This window comes from Mustelus asterias, unplaced genomic scaffold (assembly GCF_964213995.1).
Source record: "Mustelus asterias unplaced genomic scaffold, sMusAst1.hap1.1 HAP1_SCAFFOLD_3348, whole genome shotgun sequence".
Lineage (NCBI taxonomy): Eukaryota > Metazoa > Chordata > Chondrichthyes > Carcharhiniformes > Triakidae > Mustelus > Mustelus asterias.
In genome coordinates, this window is record NW_027593293.1 from 15,633 (window position 1) to 35,051 (window position 19,419).

The window sequence follows — 19,419 nt, forward strand, 5'->3', positions numbered from 1 at the left end:
AGCCCAAATCAGCTGGACGGACAAACAGGCGGCGGACCGACTTCCGGTCCCGGAAAACAAGATGGCGGATCAGCGGCGGCCGAACAAAATCCTGAGGTAAAGAACCCCAGAAAATCCGCATCAAACCCGCAAATACTGGGGTACAGGGCCGTGTAACGCTGTGGTTCGGGGCCGTGTAACACTGGGGTACGGGGCCGTGTAACGCTGGGGTACGGGGCCGTGTAACACTGGGGCCCAGCGCCGGTGGGGAACGGGTCTCATACTAATACTGGATGTTTTAGCCAGGAAGGTTCTGTGTTGAGTAACTTTCGGAGCTCAGTATCTGAAACTTGTTGGTTGAATTGCAGGTACAAGCCTCCCACCAGTGACAATAACCCGGCTCTCGAGGACCCAACTCCTGATTATATGAACCTTCTTGGGATGATTTTCAGTATGTGTGGCTTGATGCTGAAGGTACTCGCAGCACAACCTCGCCTGCACCTTTTTGCGGGATCGAGATTCAACTCGGGATGTGGTTTGGGATCGGGATTCGATGCAGGATGTGGTTTGGGATCGGGATTTGATGCGGGATGTGGTTTGAGATCGAGATTCTATTTGGGATCGGGATTTGATACCGGATCTGGTTTGGGATCGGGATTCGATATGGGATGTGGTTTGGGATCGGGATTCGATGTGGGATCTGGTTTGGGATCAGGATGTTATTTGCAGTGGCCAGGGATTGAGCATACGAACGAGGTGCAGGAATAGGCCATTCAGCTGACCTGATTGTAACCTTAACCCCACATTCTCGCCTTCCCCTGATAATTTTTCACCCACTTATTAATCAATCTATTGAGCTTTGCCTTAAGATATTCCAAAACTCTGCTTCCAAGGTGACCAATACTATACACAGGTGTAGCCTCACTGATGCTCTGTATAACTGAGGCATAACCTTCCTACTTTTATATTCCATCCCCCTCGCAGCACAGTGGCACGGTAGTTAGCACGGCTGCCTCACAGTGCCAGGGACCCGGGTTCAATTCCGGCCATCGGGTCACTGTCTGCGTGGAGTCTGCACGTTCTTCCTGTGTCTGTGTGGATTTCTTCCGAGTGCTGTTGTTGGAAGTTGTTGGAGAAGATTCTTAAAGATAGGATGTATGCGCATTTAGAAAGGAATAAACTCATTAACGATAGTCAACATGGTTTTGTGAGAGGGAGGTCATGCCTCACTAACCTGGTGGTGTTTTTTGAAGAAGTGACCAAAATGGTTGACGAAGGAAGGGCCGTGGATGTTGTCTATATGGACTTTAGTAAAGCGTTTGACAAAGTCCCTCATGGTAGGCTAGTGAAAAAGGTTGGATCCCATGGGATAAAGGGGGAGGTGGCTAGATGGGTGGAGAACTGGCTTGGTCATAGAAGACAGAGGGTGGTAGTGGAAGGGTCTTTTTCCGGCTGGAGGCCTGTGACTAGTGGTGTACCGCAGGGCTCTGTATTGGGACCTCTGCTGTTTGTGATTTATATAAATGATCTGGAAGAAGGAGTAACTGGGGTGATCGGTAAGTTTGCGGACGACACAAAACTGGCAGGACTTGCAGATAGTGAGGAACATTGTCAGAGGCTACAGAAGGATATAGATAGGCTGGAAATTTGGGCAAGGAAATGGCAGATGGAGTTCAATCCTGATAAATGCCAAGTGATGCATTTTGGTGGGAATAATGTAAGGAGGAGCTACACGATAAATGGAAGAACCATAAAGGGTGTAGAGACGCAGAGGGACCTGGGTGTGCAAGTCCACAGATCTTTGAAGGTGACGTCACAGGTGGAGAAGGTGGTGAAGAAGGCATATGGCATGCTTGCCTTTATAGGACGGGGCATAGAGTATAAAAGTTGGGGTCTGATGTTGCAGATGTATAGAACGTTGGTTCGGCCGCATTTGGAATACTGCGTCCAGTTCTGGTCGCCACACTACCAGAAGGACGTGGAGGCTTTGGAGAGAGTACAGAGGAGGTTTACCAGGATGTTGCCTGGTATGGAGGGGCTTGGTTATGAGGAGAGATTGGGGAAACTGGGGTTGTTCTCCTTGGAAAGACGGAGGATGAGGGGGAGACTTAATAGAGGTGTATAAAATTATGAAAGGCATAGATAGGGTGAACGGTGGGAAGCTTTTCCCCGGGTCGGTGGTGACGTTCACGAGGGGTCATAGGTTCAAGGTGAAGGGGGGGAGGTTTAACACAGATATCAGAAGGACATATTTCACACAGAGGGTCGTGGGGGCCTGGAATGTGTTGCCGGGCAAGGTGGTGGAGGCGGACACACTGGGAACGTTTAAGACTTATCTAGACAGCTATATGAACGGAGTGGGAATGGAGGGATACAAAAGAGTGGTCTAGTTTGGACCAGGGAGCGGCGCGGGCTAATTGTTCCTTGTTTCTCGTGGAAGTGGAAATGACTAGGGTTGGGAAACATTTTCCGATCAGGGCCATTGTGATCTCCTGGACTCGTTTCGATCGCCTCAGGGGGTCGGAGAGGAATTTCCCAGATTTTTTTTTTCCCCATATTGGCCCTGGGGTTTTTCACTCTGGGTTTTCGCCTCTCCCTGGAGATCACATGGTCTGGAATGGGGGGGTGGGGGTGAGTTAATAGGTTGTAATGAACAAAGCATCGTAGCTGTGGGGGACAGCTCGGTGGATAGGATATTGGTATGTAGATAGGCTGGAAAATTGGGCGGGGATCCTGGATTCAGGATTCAATCCTGGACCGGGGAGCGGCGCGGGCTTGGAGGGCCGAAGGGCCTGTTCCTGTGCTGTATTGTTCTTTGTTCTTTGTTCTTTGCTCCAGTTTCCTCCCACATTCCAAAGGTGTGTGGGTTAGATTGATTGGCCATGCTAAATTGACCCAAGTGTCAGGGGGATTATCAGGGTAAATATGTGGGCTACAGGAATAGGGCTAGGGTGGGATTGAACATAGAACATTACAGTGCAGTACAGGCCCTTCGGCCCTCGATGTTGCGCCGACCAGTGGTACCAATCTAAAGCCCCTCTAATCTACACTATTCCAATATCATCCATATGTTTATCCAATAACCACTTGAACGCTCTCAACGTTGACGAGTCCACCACTGCTGCAGGCAGGGCATTCCACGCCCTTACTACTCTGAGTAAAGAACCTACCTCTAACATCTGTCCTATATCTCTCACCCCTCAATTTAAAGCTATGTCCCCTCATGCTAGCCAACACCATCCGAGGAAAAAGGCTCTCACTATCCACCCTATCTCATCCTCTGATCATCTTGTATGCCTCTATTAAGTCACCTTTTAACCTTCTCTCTAACGAAAACAACCTCAAGCCCCTCAGCCTTTCCTCATACGATTTTCCCACCATACCAGACAACATCCTGGTAGGATGTTGCCTGGTAGGATTGTGGTCAGTGCAGACTCGATGGGCCAAATGGCCTCTTTCTGCACTGTAGGGATTCTATCATTCTATGATTGATGACATTACCTTTCCTAATTACTTGCTATATCTGCATAGTAGCCTTTTGCATTCCATGCACTAGGACACCCAGATCCTTCTGCTGCTCAGAGCTCTGCAATCTCTCACCGTTTAGATAATTTTTTTAAAATTCCTCCTGCAGATGTGCGGGTTAGGTTGATTGGCCAGGTTAAAAATTGCCCCTTAGAGTCCTGAGATGTGTAGGTTAGAGGGATTAGCGGGTAAATATGTGGGGATAGGGCCTGGGTGGGATTGTGGTCAGTGCAGACTCGATGGGCCAAATGGCCTCCTTCTGCACTGTAGGGTTTCTATGGTTTCTATGAGAATACACAATTTCACATTGTCCCACATTATACTCCATTCGCCAGATCATTGCCCACTAACTTGACCTATCAATGGGCTCAAAACGTTAACTGTGTTTCTCAGATGCTGCTGAGTTTATCCAGCATTTTCTGTTTTTATTTCAGATTTCCAGCATCCGCAATATTTTGCTGTTGTATCTTTTTGTAGCCTCCTTCTGTCCTTTTCACAATTTACTTTCCTACTTATCTTTGTGTCTCCAGCAAATTTGGCAACCATCCCTTCATCCCGACATTTCTAATAATTTGTAAACCGTTGCGGTCCCAGCACTGATTCCTGTGACACATCACTCGTTACACCTTGCCAAACTTGGAAAGACTCACTAATGCCTACTCTGCTGCTTATTAGTCAGGTTAAAGTCCAACAGGTTTATTTGGTAGCACAAGCTTTCAGAGCGCTGCTCCTTCATCAGGTGAGTGGGAGTCAATGGTCCATCTCTCACCTGACGAAGGAGCAGCGCTCGGAAAGCTTGTGGCTTGTGCTACCAAATAAACCTGTTGGACTTTAACCTGGTGTTGTGAGACTCACTGTGCTTACCCCAGTCCAACGCCGGCATCGCCACATCTTATTAGCCAGCCAATCTTCTATCCATGCCAACATATTACCCCCCGCACCACGAGCTTTCATTTTCCACAAATACCTTTGATGTGGCATAAAATCAAAAGCCTTCTGGCGATCTAAGTGCAGTACATCCACCAGTTCCCCTTTATCCACTGCACATGTGATTCCTTCGACAAATTCCAGTAGATTAGTTAAAAATGAGTTCCCTTTCACAAAACCATGTTGACTCTGCCTGATTGCTATGAATTTTTCCGCATGCCGTGCTATAATATCTTTAGCAATGGTTTGTAACATTTTCCCAATGACCGATGTTAGTCTAACTGGCCAGAAGTTTCCTGCTTTCTGTCTCCCCCTCTTTTTAAATATAAAAAGTAGAAACAGGAGGTTATTCAGCCCATCGAACCTGCTCCGCCATTCATTTTGATCATCGAATTCAATATCCCAATCCCCACCCCCCATATCCCTTTCACCCCGAGAGCTATACCTAATTTCTTCTTGAAATCAGACAATATTTTAGCCTCAACTACATTCTGTGGTAGTGAATTCCACACATTCACCACCCTCTGGGTGAATAAATTTCTCCTCACCTCAGTTCTAAAATGCTTACCCCTTATCCTCAAACTATGACCCCTAGTTCTGGACTCCCCCACCATCGGGAACATCCTTTCTGAAACGGCCCTGTCTAACCCTGTTAGAATTTTATACGTTTCTATGCTATCTTCCAATCTAATGAAAGCTTCCATGAATCGAGGTTTGGAAAATTAAACCCAATCTATGAACTATCTCACTAACCGCTTCTTTATAGACTTTAGGATTGACTGATCTCTCTCTCTCTCCAGTTGAAGTGGTGTGCGTGGATTGCTGTTTACTGCTCCTTTATCAGTTTTGCAAACTCCCGAAGCTCTGAAGACACCAAACAAATGATGAGCAGCTTCATGTGAGTGAAACTTTTTACTGTTCTTTTAAACACATTCACTTGAAACGTGACCAACGTTTTCCGGCCAGTGAGTCCCTATTGTAGACCCGTGCACAGTCGCTGCACTCGCTCGCACGTACCTCCATCAAACACTTCTCCAAAAATGAACAGATTCTCTGTCTTGGACTGATGTTGTTTGTGGAAAGAGAATTTCCTCAGGACACCAGGGAGGGGCTTAGGATTTTTTGCCTCAGAGGACAGACAGAACATCGCACCCAAAATATGGTACCACCAACAGTGCGGCACTCCCTCGGCACTGATCCTTGGGCGACAGTGCGGCACTCGCTCGGCACTGATCCTTGGGCGACAGTGCGGCACTCGCTCGGCACTGATCCTTGGGCGACAGTGCAGCACTCGCTCGGCACTGATCCTTGGGCGACAGTGCGGCACTCCCTCGTCACTGATCCTTGGGCGACAGTGCGGCACTCGCTCGGCACTGATCCTTGGGCGACAGTGCGGCACTCCCTCGGCACTGATCCTTGGGCGACAGTGCGGCACTCCCTCGGCACTGATCCTTGGGCGACAGTGCGGCACTCCCTCGGCACTGATCCTTGGGCGACAGTGCGGCACTCGCTCGGCACTGACCCTCAGGCGGCAGATTGTGAAGTGATAGGTTGCTGTATTTGATGTCGGGGTGGAAGGTGAGGGTTTTGGTGCCTCGGGGAAGGAAGGCAGGGGGAGCAGTTTGCTTTGAGGGTTTAGACAGGGATGGAGATGATTTGCTGAGGACGCGATGTTTCTAATTGCTTTGTTGCTGCGACCTCTAACCCTTCACCTCTTGTCTTTCAGGTTGTCAATTTCAGCAGTGGTGATGTCATACCTGCAGAACCCACAGCCAATGTCACCGCCATGGTAATATCTGGCCCCCGCCCAACCCTGGCAACACCATGGTAACACTGGCCCCGCCCCAACCCTGGCAACACCATGGTAACGCTGGCCCCGCCCCAACCCTGGCAACACCATGGTAACGGATCAGGCCACTCCCAATAATGATTGATATGGGAGATGCCCATCCACCCCTGAACCATTTGCCCCCCCTAATTCCTCCCTCAGTAAACAGCCCTCTCCTCTATCCTGTCACAGCCACAGATACCTCCCTGCCCTGGGAGCAGACCTGACCCAACAACCCCTCTGCCCTGGGTTAGGGGGACTGGCCATGCTAAACTGCCCCTTAGTATCCCAAGATGTGTAGGTTAGAGGGATTAGCAGGGCAAATGCTTGGGGTTACGGGGATGGAGTTGGGGAGTGGGCCCGGGTAGGATGCTCTGTCGGAGGATCGGTGCGGACTCAATGGGCTGAATGGCCTCCTTTTGCACTGTAGAGATTCTATAATCCCATGATTTTCCCTCTTCATTCCCGGGGCAGCAGACATATAAAAGCATCTCCCTCTTTGTGTAAAGATCGGGGGAGAGTATGAGAGATTGTCAAACCAATAACTTGATGCAGTCTATGGAATAAAATTGAATTTATCAGCGCTGCTCAGTGTTCACATTATTTTTAATTGTGACATTAGATTGAAGCGCTGTGAGGAGGGGTCAGACTGTCTCTGTGATCTCAGCTGGGTCACAGAGTGAAGAGCAGGGCTGTCTCACTGCAGTGAGCCAGTACTCGGGCTCCGCTGCACCCTCCTGGCTAGCTCAGTGTCCTGAGTTCTAGATTAATTCAAGGGTTGTGGGCATCGCTGGCTGGGCCAGCATTTATTGCCCATCCCTCATTGCTCGTGAGAAGGTGGTGGTGAGCTGCCTTCTTGAATCGCTGCAGTCCATGTGGTGTAGGTACACCTACAGTGCTGTTAGGAGAGAGCGCCAGGATTTTAAACCAGTGACAGTGAAGGAACGGCGATATATCTCCGAGTCAGGATGGAGAGTGACTTGGAGGGGAAACTCCAGGTCTTGGTGTTCCCAGGTATCTGCTGTTCTTGTCCTTCTAGATGGTATTACTCGTGGGTTTGGAAGGTGCTGCCTAAGGAACCTTGGTGAGCTCCTGCAGTGCATCTTGTAGATGGTACACATGGCCCTCGCTGTGCGTCAGTGGTGGAGGGAGTGAATGTTTGTGGATGGGGCACCAATCAAGCGGGGCTGCTTTGTCCTGGATGATGTCAAGTTTCTTGAGTGTAGTTGGAGCTGCACCCATCCAGGCAATGGAGAGTATTCCATCACACTCCTGACTTGTGCCTTGTAGATGGTGGACAGGCTTTGGGGAGTCAGGAGGTGAGTTACTTGCTGCAGGATTCCTAGCCTCTGACCTGCTCTGGTAGCCACAGTATTTATATGGCTAGTCCAGTTCAGTTTCTGGTCAATGCCGACTCCTTAGGATGTTGATAGTGGGGGATTCAGTAATGGTAATGCTATTGAATATCATGGGCGATGGTTAGATACTTTCTTGTGGGAGATAGTCATTGCCTGGCATATGTGTGGCACGAATGTTATTTGCCACTTGTCAGCCCAAGCCTGGATAGCGTCCAGATCTTGTTGCATTTGAACACGGAAAGCTTCAGTATCTGAGGAGTCACAAATGGTACTGAACATTGTGCAATCATTAGCGAACATCCTCACTCCTGCCGGTGAGATAGGACATCCCCAGGGATGGTGCTGGTGGTGTCTGGGATATTATCTGTAAGCCATGATTCTGTGAGAATGACTGTCGGGCTGTTGCTTGACTAGTCTGAGACAGCTCTCCCAATTTTGACACAAGGCCCCAGAGGTTAGGAAGGAGAATTCAAACAGAATTGATAAAGGGGAATCGGTGTATGGAGTTGGGTTTTCAGAAGGATGTTGATAAGATCCCCCGGAGCAGGTTGGGTTAGGAGGTAATACAGTGACATGGATTGAGGATTGACAACGGACAGAAAACAGAGAGTAGGAATAAACGGGTCATTCTCGTGTTGGCCGCTGTAACGAGTGGGGTACCTCGAGGATCAGTTCTCAAGCTCCAGCTGTTCACAATGCATATCACTGATTTGGATACGGGACCAAATGTAATATTTCCAAATTTGTGGATGAAACAAAGCTGGGTGGGAATGTGTTGTGAGGAAGATGTAAGCAGCTACAGGAGGATTTGGACAGACTTTGGGGGAAGGAACAGGAGTGCAGAGTATTTCTAAATGGTAAGAAATTAGAAAGTATAAATGTACAAAAAGACTTGGGTGTCCTTGTTAAGTCACTGAAGGTTAACATTCGGGCGCAGTAAGCTATTAGGAAGGCGAATGGAATGTGAGCCTTTCTCGAAAGATTTGAGTTCAAGAGTAGTGAGGTCTTGCTTCAATTGTATAGAAGCTCAGTTAGACCGCACCGGGTGTACTTGGTGCCGTTTTGGTCTCCTTATCTCAGAAAGGATATTATTGCTATAGAGGGAGAGCAGCAAAGGTTCACCAGACTTGTTCCAGGGATGGTGGCACTGTCTTAGAGAGATTGGACAAACTGAGCCTGTATTCTCTAGAGTTTTGAATGATGGGAGGCGATCTCATTGAAACCTGCAGAATACTTAAAGGAATAGACAGGGGAGATGCGGGTAAGATGTTTCCCCTGGTTGGGGGAGTCTAGATGTGGAGATGCCGGCGTTGGACTGGGGTGAACACAGTAAGAAGTCTCTCAACACCAGGTTAAAGTCCAACAGGCTTATTTGGTAGCAAATACCATAAGCTTTCGGAGCGCTGCTCCTTCGTCAGATGGAGTGGAAATGTGCGCTCAAACAGTCTAATCAGTATTCTGTGTAACTTGATTTTGTGTCTCTGTGCCCTGTTTGAGAGCACATTTCCACTCCATCTGACGAAGGAGCAGCGCTCCGAAAGCTTATGGTATTTGCTACCAAATAAACCTGTTGGACTTTAACCTGGTGTTGTGAGACTTCTTACTGGGGAATCTAGAACCAGGGGCACAATTTCAGAAGAAGAGGAATGCCACTGAGAACGGAGATGAGTTTTTTTTTACTCAGAGGGTTTTGAATCTTTGGAATTCTCTATCCCAGAGAGCAGGGGAAGCTCAGTCACTGAGAGTGTTTACAGCAGAGATTGACAGAGTTCTAACTGCCAACGGCATAACGGATATACGGACAGTGTGGGGAAAAGGCATTGAAGTGGATGAATAGACAGAATCATATTGAATGGTGAACAGGTGCGATGGGCTGAATGGCCTACTGTGTTCATAAAGCAGTGTGTCCCTCAGCATTTCCATTTTATCTTGCTTTGCAAGAATTCTCTCAATTTTAATTCAATGAAGAAATCATCAATAATAAAAGTAGCAGGAGCTTGTTCTGAGATAAATGAGAGAATACTGATTCATCTAAATCAGGTTTCCCGGGAATAAAACTGAATGCTGGATAAACTCAGCAGCTCTGGACAGAGACACAGAGTTAATGGCTTTTGCGCTCCTTCAGAGCTAGGATTTTTCAGAGTCTAATAGCGATAATTTCACAATAACTGTATCTGATTTTGAATGTGATGTTACATAGTTTAAGAAAGATATTTGCTTCTTGATTTTTTTCGGTTTTTAGCAATGGTCAATATTGCAACATCTTAAAGTTAATAACTAAACATCTCTGAATAAAGACAGAATAAAGCTGCTGAGAGCTTATTTTAATGCCACAAATAATTCTGTTATTGGTTACATGGCTGGAGATTGGAAGTCATCAACCTTCACACATTCTCCTCAAGCACACGAGGTTAAAACTCTCTCAACTTGACAAATCAATAAATATCTAGCATTGCAAAATCCATTTCCCTAACTCTGGGAATTTCTAATTTTGACGCATCCTCCTTTACGTTCTGTGTACTCACTGTTTCTAAGACTTACAGAGAAAGAAAAAAAGATTTCTGCCTCACTCTGCTTTGGGACCTCTCCCACAGCTCACACCTGAGCCTGCTAAACCCCACAGCTCCTCCAAGCAGCCAGTAGTGGAGCGTGTCCTCCTGGTAGGATGAGTGACTGCTCCCTCGACACTGCTATTGGCCTTGTTCTGGCAAAGTGAAAGATCCTCTGGACTTTGAGACTTCTTCTGGCATTGGCTGCATTGGAGGAGATGGAGTTCGGAGAGGCAGAATTCCAGTATTCAAATGATGACGTTTCACCAAATGATGGAATTTTCTGATCCTGCCAGTACCTTGGCCAATATTCATTGCTCAACCAATATCAGCAAATCAGATTATCAATGAGAAACTGTCCTATTGGTCCTTAGTTTAACAGCCAGAGAGACGACCCAGGGATTTACTCTGTCACCAAAAGAGAAAATGCTGGAAAATCTCAGAAGGTCTGGCAGCATCTGTAAGGAGAGAAAACAGCTTTGGCAAAGGGTCGTCTGGACTCGAAACGTCAGCTCTTTTCTCTCCTTACAGATGCTGCCAGACCTGCTGAGATTTTCCAGCGTTTTCTCTTTAGTTTCAGATCCAGCATCTGCATTAATTTGCTTTTATTTACTCTGTCACATTCATTCGAACAGGTTGCTGCCATCAATCCTGAACTGCAGCTGCAGTTGCTCTGTTCCCCCGGTTTGGTGGCTCTGCACTGGGGCAGCAACATCGTTAACCCAGAGGGGCCAAATGTCACCCCTGTGAACAGCCATAACCCTGAGTTACTGAAGCTCAGATGAGGATCAAACTGAACTGCAGAAAGGTTACAGGGAGGAGTTCGAGAGGAGGGGTTATTGGCAGGAGTCATGGTGCCACAGTGGTTAGCACTGATGCCTCGCAGCGCCAGGGACCCGGGTTCGATTCCCGGCCTTGGGTCACTGTCTGTGTGGAGTTTGCATATTCTCCCCATGTCTGCGTGGGATTCCTCCGGGTGCTCCGGTTTCCTCCCACAGTCGGAAAGACGTGCTGGTTAGGGTGCATTGGCCTTGCTAAATTCGCCCTCAGTGTAACCCGAACAGACGCCGGAGTGTGGTGACTAGGGGATTTTCACAGTAACTTCATTGCAGTGTTAATGTCAGCCTTGTGACATTAATAAATAACTGAACCTCCTCCCTCTGTTTATGGGGTGGAGTCACTCTCAGACCAGCCGCTGGCAATGGAGGGGAACGAAGAATTAAGGATGATTTATAATTAAAGTTAAAGGGGGTCAGAGTTCACAGACAGCAAAGGTTAGAGGTCAAGAGGTTACTGTAAGGAGTGCGCAGGCGCCGCGCTCCAAGATGGCGGCGCCCATGGGCCGGGCTCTCCGGCGGTTCCCGGGGGGGACGAGGCCGCTCCGAGCCTCCGGCCTCCCGTTCATGCGGGGCTCTAGCCCCGCGGTCCTGCAGCGGGTTTGCCGCCATGTGGAGCTGCGCCAGGAGTTCCTCGGCCCCGGGGAGGAGGCGGCGCTGCTCCGGGAGCTGGAACCGCGGCTCCAGAGACAGAAATACCAGCGGGAGCATTGGGACCAGGTCCGGGAGAGAAACTCCCGGGGATCAGACACCGGGCACCGGCCCCGCGGCATCGGCCCACCGACACTCCCTCAGCACTGACCCTCTGACAGTGCGGCACTCCCTCAGCACTGACCCTCTGACAGTGCGGCACTCCCTCAGCACTGACCCTCTGACAGTGCGGCTCTCCCTCAGCACTGACCCTCTGACATTGCGGCTCTCCCTCAGTACTGACCCTCTGACAGTGCAGCACTCCCTCAGCACTGACCCTCTGACAGTGCGGCTCTCCCTCAGCACTGACCCTCTGACAGTGCGGCTCTCCCTCAGCACTGACCCTCTGACAGTGCGGCACTCCCTCAGCACTGACCCTCTGACAGTGCGGCACTCCCTCAGCACTGACCCTCTGACAGTGCGGCTCTCCCTCAGCACTGACCCTCTGACAGTGCGGCACTCCCTCAGCACTGACCCTCTGACAGTGCGGCTCTCCCTCAGCACTGACCCTCTGACAGTGCGGCTCTCCCTCAGCACTGACCCTCTGACAGTGCGGCTCTCCCTCAGCACTGACCCTCTGACAGTGCGGCTCTCCCTCAGCACTGACCCTCTGACATTGCGGCTCTCCCTCAGTACTGACCCTCTGACAGTGCAGCACTCCCTCAGCACTGACCCTCTGACAGTGCAGCACTCCCTCAGCACTGACCCTCTGACAGTGCGGCACTCCCTCAGTACTGACCCTCTGACAGTGCGGCTCTCCCTCAGCACTGACCCTCTGACAGTGCGGCACTCCCTCAGTACTGACCCTCTGACAGTGCGGCTCTCCCTCAGCACTGACCCTCTGACAGTGTGGCGCTCGCTCAGCACTGACCCTCTGACAGTGCGGCTCTCCCTCAGCACTCACCCTCTGACAGTGCGGCTCTCCCTCAGTACTGACCCCCTGACAGTGCGGCACTCCCTCAGTACTGACCCTCTGACAGTGCGGCTCTCCCTCAGTACTGACCCCCTGACAGTGCGGCACTCCCTCAGTACTGACCCTCTGACAGTGCGACACTCCCTCAGCACTGACCCTCTGACAGTGCGGCACTCCCTCAGTACTGACCCTCTGACATTGCGGCACTCCCTCAGCACTGACCCTCTGACAGTGCGGCACTCCCTCAGTACTGACCCTCTGACAGTGCGGCTCTCCCTCAGCACTGACCCTCTGACAGTGCGGCGCTCGCTCAGTACTGACCCTTAGACAGTGTGGCTCTCCCTCAGCACTGACTCTCTGACAGTGCGGCTCTCCCTTAGCACTGACCCTCTGACAGTGCGGCACTCCCTCAGTACTGACCCTCTGACAGTGCGGCGCTCGCTCAGTACTGACCCTTAGACAGTGTGGCTCTCCCTCAGCACTGACTCTCTGACAGTGCGGCTCTCCCTTAGCACTGACCCTCTGACAGTGCGGCTCTCCCTCAGCACTGACCCTCTGACAGTGCGGCGCTCGCTCAGTACTGACCCTTAGACAGTGCGGCTCTCCCTCAGCACTGACTCTCTGACAGTGCGGCTCTCCCTCAGCACTGACCCTCTGACAGTGCGGCTCTCCCTCAGCACTGACCCTCTGACAGTGCGGCACTCCCTCAGTACTGACCCTCTGACAGTGCGGCTCTCCCTCAGCACTGACCCTCTGACAGTGCGGCACTCCCTCAGTACTGACCCTCTGACAGTGCGGCTCTCCCTCAGCACTGACCCTCTGACAGTGCGGCTCTCCCTCAGCACTGACCCTCTGACATTGCAGCACTCCCTCAGCACTGACCCTCTGACAGTGCGGCACTCCTTCAGTACTGACCCCCTGACAGTGCCGCACTTCCTCAGTACTGACCCTCTGACAGTGTGACACTCCCTCAGCACTGACCCTCTGACAGTGCGGCACTCCCTCAGTACTGACCCTCTGACAGTGCGGCACTCCTTCAGTACTGACCCCCTGACAGTGCCGCACTTCCTCAGTACTGACCCTCTGACAGTGTGACACTCCCTCAGCACTGACCCTCTGACAGTGCGGCACTCCCTCAGCACTGACCCTCTGACAGTGCGGCACTCCTTCAGTACTGACCCCCTGACAGTGCCGCACTTCCTCAGTACTGACCCTCTGACAGTGTGACACTCCCTCAGCACTGACCCTCTGACAGTGCGGCACTCCCTCAGTTCTGACCCCCTGACAGTGCCGCACTTCCTCAGTACTGACCCTCTGACAGTGTGACACTCCCTCAGCACTGACCCTCTGACATTGCAGCACTCCCTCAGCACTGACCCTCTGACAGTGCGGCACTCCCTCAGTACTGACCCTCTGACAGTGCGGCACTCCCTCAGCACTGACCCTCTGACAGTGTGGAACTCCCTCAGCACTGACCCTCTGACAGTGCGGCACTCCCTCAGTATTTACTGTTTGACACTGTGCTGTTCTCTCTGCCTGTTTGAATAACTCGGCTTTTAGATTGGCTTTTGTTATAATTTATCAAATGTAACAGCGGGAACACTTAGTTTGAAGTGTGATCGACAAGCACTTTGTCCATCTTCTCAGTTGGTTTGTTGTAATGAAAAGAATGTTTGGGAGTTGAGGCTGTGATCCGAATATTCCGTGTTACATGATTTATTCTGAAGGTGAATGTCTGCTGCAGATGGACTGAATTTCAATTGTTTTTTTTCAATGTGTTTGACACAAAGGCAATTCATGGATATCGCGAGATAGAGAAATCACACTGGACTGAGCAGAATGAATCTACTGTGCAGAGATTGCGGGATATTGCCTTCCCCCCAGGGGTCCCCCAGCTCTCAATGGTACATGTGCTGGATCTCGATAAAACTGGCTTTATCAATCCACATGTGGACAGTGTGAAGGTAAATATCACAAGCAGTGTTCGTGTTGATGCTTCACCGGCTGTGATCACAGGTTTGTTATTTTCTGGAATCCTGTGGCTCCTTTACAAGTAGTTTTCCAATTCTCTTGTGAAAGGTTTTATTTTTTTCTGCTCCCACTGCCCTTTGCCGTCGATTGCAGTTAATCAGAACTCATTACCGAAGATTAATTTCCTCATGTCATCTCTGCCTCTTTTCCCAATCACCTTCAATCCATTTCCTGTTTCGGGCATTCCCACCCCACCCCCTCACTCCATTAGAGGCTGTCTCCCCTTATACTATCTATACTTTCTTTATATTTTTCTGACGGAGCTGTGTTCGCTCTCTCTCTCTCTCTCTCGATTCCCTGTTACATGTTTTAATTTCAAGGGGACTACTGCAGATGGTCTGAATTTCAAATGATTCTTGACACAAAAGCCTTTGGCTTTGTCAAAGGCAGATCATGCCTTACGAGCCTGATTGAATTTTTTGAGGATGTGACTAAACACATTGATGAAGGAAGAGCAGTAGATGTAGTATATATGGACTTCAGCAAGGCATTTGATAAGGTGCCCCATGGAAGGCTTATTGAGAAAGTGAGGGGGCATGGGATCCAAGGGGGCATTGCTTTGTGGATCCAGAACTGGCTTGCCCACAGAAGGCAAAGAGTGGTTATAGATGGGTCATATTCTGCATGGAGGTCTATCACCAGTGGAGTGCCCCAGGGATCTGTTCTGGGACCCTTACTCTTTTTGTGATTTTTATAAATGACCTGGATGAGGAAGTGGAGGGATGGGTTGGTAAGTTTGCTGATGACACAAAGGTTGTAGGTGTTGTGGATAGTGTGGAAGGATGTCAGAAGTTGCAGTGAGACATTGATAGGATGCAAGACTGGGCGGAGAAGTGGCAGATGGAGTTCAACCCAGATAAGTGTGAGGTGGTTCATTTTGACAGGTCAAATAGGATGGCGGAATATAATATTAATGGTAGGACTCTTGGCAGAGTGGAAGCTCAGAAGGATCTTGGGGTCCGAGTTCATAGGACGCTCAAAGCAGCTGTGCAGGTTGAGGCTGTGGTTAAGAAGGCGTATGGTGCACTGGCCTTCATCAATCGAGGAATTGAGTTTAGGAGTCGTGAGATAATGTTGCAGCTATATAAGACCCTAGTCAGACCCCACTTGGAGTACTGTGCTCAGTTCTGGTCGCCTCATTACAGGAAGGATATGGAAGCCATAGAAAAGGTGCAGAGGAGATTTACAAGGATGTTGCCTGGGTTGGGGAGCATGCCTTATGAGGATAGGTTGAGTGAGCTCAGCCTTTTCTCCTTGGAGAGATGAAGGATGAGGGGTGACCTGATAGAGGTGTATAAGATGTTCAGAGGTATTGATTGAGTGGATAGTCAGAGGCTTTTTCCCAGGGCTGAAATGGTTGCCACAAGAGGACACAGGTTTAGGGTGCTGGGGAGTAGGTACAGAGGAGATGTCAGGGGTAAGTTTTTCACTCGGAGGGTGGTGGGTACGTGGAATGGGCTGCCAGCAACGGTGCTGGAGGCGGATTCGATAGGGTCTTTTAAGAGACGTTTAGATAAGTACATGTAACTTAGTAAGATAGAGGGTTATAGGTAAGCCTAGTAATCGCTAAGGTAGGGACATGTTCGGCACAACTTTGTGGGCTGAAGGGTCTGTATTGTGCTGTAGTCTTTTTTCTATGTTTTTAAAAACAATCCATGGACACGGCGAGATGGAGAAATCACACTGGACTGAGCAGAATGAATCCAATTGAAAATCAGACAAAGTACAGAGAGAGAGAGAACGAGATGGTGTAGAGAGAGAGTAGAAAACACAGTGTCCTAACACTGACCCCTGGAGGAACAAAGACAGTAATAAATCTCACAACACCAGGTTAAAGCAGTGCTACCAAATAAACCTGATGGACTTTAACTTGGTGCTGTGAGACTTCTTACTGTGCTTACCCCAGTCCAACGCCAGCATCTCCACATCAGGGGAACAAAGACACACAGCTCTCTGAGAAAAATATAAAGATAGTTCAAGGGATGGTGAGTTAATCAAGGCAGACAAATTGTAAAATGTAATTATTATTTGTAAAGAAGTGAAATTGGAGTCAGTGGGAATTGCTGAACCTCTGCCTCTCACAAAGGGCTGGGTCACTGACACGGTGTGGGAGCAGACAATAATGTTAAACAGATGCTTTTTCTGCAGCGGATTCCGCCAGGGGTCAGTGTTAGGACACTGTTTTCTGCTCTCTCTCTCTCTGCTTGGTCTGATTTTCAGTTGGATTCTCTCTCTGTCACACACTTCCTTTTGCAGTTTCTGTTAACCTTCATTTCCTGCTCCTCCAGGAAACGCTGGCTTTGAAATTCCCCTTGTTGCTCCTTCTGGGAATAATATATAAACTATCTCCACCTCAGAAGCCGGACATTGCACTTGCCCTTTCTGTTGGCTCTCATTCTCTAACGAGGCGCGTGGAGTTCATCATTTTAATACCAGGAAAATCTCATCAGCTTGTGCAGCCCTCTGGAAGGATTTGTGCAGTTACCCCCCGCCCCCCCCCCAACTGACAGAGGCTGTCACAACATTCAAACACCCTACCCCAGCGCCCAGGACTCCACACACCATCTCTCCATCCCTCCCTTCCCCCCCCCCCCCCCCCGCCCCGCCAACAGATAGAAGCTGACACAACTAATGGGGGGGGGGGGGTACAGGAGACTGTGTCTGTCTAGTAGTAAAGGCGTGGAATGCCCTGCCTGCAGCAGTAGTGGACTCGTCAACATTAAGAGCATTCAAATGGTCATTGGATAAACATATGGGTGATATTGGAATAGTGTAGATTAGAGGGGCTTTAGATTGGTTTCACTGGTCGGCACAACATCGAGGGCCGAAGGGCCTGTACTGCGCTGTTATGTTCTATGGGAGGGGGGGAAACAGGAGACTGGTGTCTGTCTATTGGGGAGGGACAGGAGACTGTCTGTCTATGGGGTGGGGGGGGGGGGGTTACAGGCGACTGTCTGTCTATGGGGGGGGGTACAGGAAACTGTCTGTCTGTGGGGGGGAGTACAGGAGACTGTCGGGGGGGGGTACAGGAGACTGTCTGTCTATGGGGGGGGTACAGGAGACTGTCTGTCTGTGGGGGGGGTACAGGAAACTGTCTGTCTGTGGGGGGGGGACAGGAGACTGTCGGGGGGGGTACAGGAGACTGTCGGGGGGGGTACAGGAGACTGTCTGTCTATGGGGGGGGTACAGGAGACTGTCTGTCTGTTGGGGGTGGGGTACAGGAGACTGTCTGTCGGGGGGGTACAGGAGACTCTGTCGGGGGGGTACAGGAGACTCTGTCTGTTGGGGGCGGGGTACAGGAGACTGTCTGTCTATTGGGGGCGGGGTACAGGAGACTGTCTATGGGGGTGGGCGGGGAGGGGGTACAGGAGACTGTCTGTCTATTGGGGGGGGGTACAGGAGACTGTCTATGGGGGTTGTGGGGGGTACAGGAGACTGTCTATGGGGGTTGTGGGGGGTACAGGAGACTGTCTATGGGGGTTGTGGGGGGTACAGGAGACTGTCATGGGGAACTGTCCAGTCTGAACATTGTTCTTTATGCTGGTCTCTCTCTCTCTTGTAGTTCTGCGGGGACACCATTGCTGGGATTTGTCTGCTGTCAGCGAGTGTGATGCGTTTGTTGAGTGAGGACAATGAAGCTGATTGGGTGGATTTATTGTTGGAGAGACGCTCCGTCTATATCCTGAGGTGAGTGGGCAGCAAGTGTGTCAGGGGTCAGAGGTTACAGTGCGAGGAACCTGCCATTGATGCAGCAGCAGCCAATTCTCAGTTTGGATTTAGCTCATAAATCTCTCCCAGAGTAACTGGTTTCTATGGTAATCCCATGGTTAGAGCTTACCTCAGTGTCCTTGGCAGAGAAAGCCATTCAAAAACATCAGACCTGTGTATCTGTCTGTACTGACAGTCAGACCTGTGTATCTGTCTGTACTGACAGTCAGACCTGTGTATCTGTCTGTACTGACAGTCAGACCTGTGTATCTGTCTGTACTGACAGTCAGACCTGTGTATCTGTCTGTACTGACAGTCAGATCTGTGTATCTGTCTGTACTGACAGTCAGACCTGTGTCTGTATCTGCCTGTGTTGACTGTTAAATTGATTGTAGGTTCGATGGGCTTTAGATTGGTTTCACTGGACGGCGCAACATCGAGGGCCGAAGGGCCTGTACTGCGCTGTTATGTTCTAACAGTCAGACCTGTGTGTATGTATTGACTATAAGTAGTCTCACAGCAACAGGTTAAAGTCCAACAGGTTTATTTGGCAGCACAAGCTTTCAGAGCGTTGCCCCTTCATCAGGTGAGTGACTCACCTGACGAAGGAACGGCGCTCCGAAAGCTCGTGCTACCAAATAAACCTGTTGGACTTTAACCTGGTGTTGTGAGACTTCTTACTGTGCTTACCCCAGTCCAACGCCGGCATTTCTACATTATGTATTGACTGTTAACAGTCAAACCTGTGTGTCAGTAACAGTCTGTCACCGATCTGTCTTTCTTCACCAATACCTTGTGTGGTCTCCAGGAATGTTGCCCGTTACCAGTTCAGTCACCAGATCCTGCGAGACGAAGAGTCGTTTTTTGGAGAAAGGAAGGTGCCTCGTGGACGGCGAGTTTCTATCATTTGCAGGAACCTGCCCCCGGGGCCAGACACCAGCTGATCGAGTGGGGCATTGGACAGACCAAATATCCCTGGAAATCTGCCCTGATCTCATCCTCCATCAATCAACCCTAACAATCGTGCATCTCGACATTCTGTTGGATTACTGGCTGCTGTCCTTTGTCTCTGTCA

The 19,419-nt window shown here is 50.0% G+C and overlaps 2 protein-coding genes across 3 annotated transcripts; both read left to right on the top strand.

The window, feature by feature from the left end:
* Positions 1-7: 7 nt before the first annotated feature.
* wdr83os (WD repeat domain 83 opposite strand) lies at positions 8-6,845 on the top strand. Of its 2 annotated transcripts, XM_078208223.1 has the most exons (5): positions 8-96; positions 348-453; positions 5,232-5,329; positions 6,158-6,237; positions 6,275-6,412. In XM_078208223.1, the coding sequence occupies exons 1-4, from the start codon at positions 62-64 to the stop codon at positions 6,222-6,224; spliced, it is 306 nt and encodes a 101-aa protein (XP_078064349.1). In that variant the 5' UTR covers positions 8-61; the 3' UTR covers positions 6,225-6,237; positions 6,275-6,412. The 2 variants fall into 2 exon arrangements, with proteins under 2 accessions (XP_078064349.1, XP_078064348.1); XM_078208222.1 differs by having other exon boundaries at positions 6,158-6,845.
* Positions 6,846-11,465: 4,620 nt separating this feature from the next.
* alkbh7 (alkB homolog 7) lies at positions 11,466-19,419 on the top strand. The gene is made up of 4 exons (XM_078208224.1): positions 11,466-11,722; positions 14,396-14,569; positions 18,199-18,323; positions 19,153-19,419. The coding sequence occupies exons 1-4, from the start codon at positions 11,492-11,494 to the stop codon at positions 19,286-19,288; spliced, it is 666 nt and encodes a 221-aa protein (XP_078064350.1). The 5' UTR covers positions 11,466-11,491; the 3' UTR covers positions 19,289-19,419.

Bases quoted from the DNA above. Each gene is read 5' to 3' on its own strand.
- wdr83os (XM_078208222.1), top strand. From the start codon at position 62: ATGGCGGATCAGCGGCGGCCGAACAAAATCCTGAG. The intron at 454-5,231 runs GTACTCGCAGCA...CTCTCTCTCCAG, and splicing joins TGTGTGGCTTGATGCTGAAG to TTGAAGTGGTGTGCGTGGAT. The intron at 5,330-6,157 runs GTGAGTGAAACT...CTTGTCTTTCAG, and splicing joins CAAATGATGAGCAGCTTCAT to GTTGTCAATTTCAGCAGTGG.
- alkbh7 (XM_078208224.1), top strand. From the start codon at position 11,492: ATGGCGGCGCCCATGGGCCGGGCTCTCCGGCGGTTCCCGGGGGGGACG. The intron at 11,723-14,395 runs GTCCGGGAGAGA...TTTGACACAAAG, and splicing joins AGCGGGAGCATTGGGACCAG to GCAATTCATGGATATCGCGA. The intron at 14,570-18,198 runs GTAAATATCACA...TCTCTCTTGTAG, and splicing joins CACATGTGGACAGTGTGAAG to TTCTGCGGGGACACCATTGC.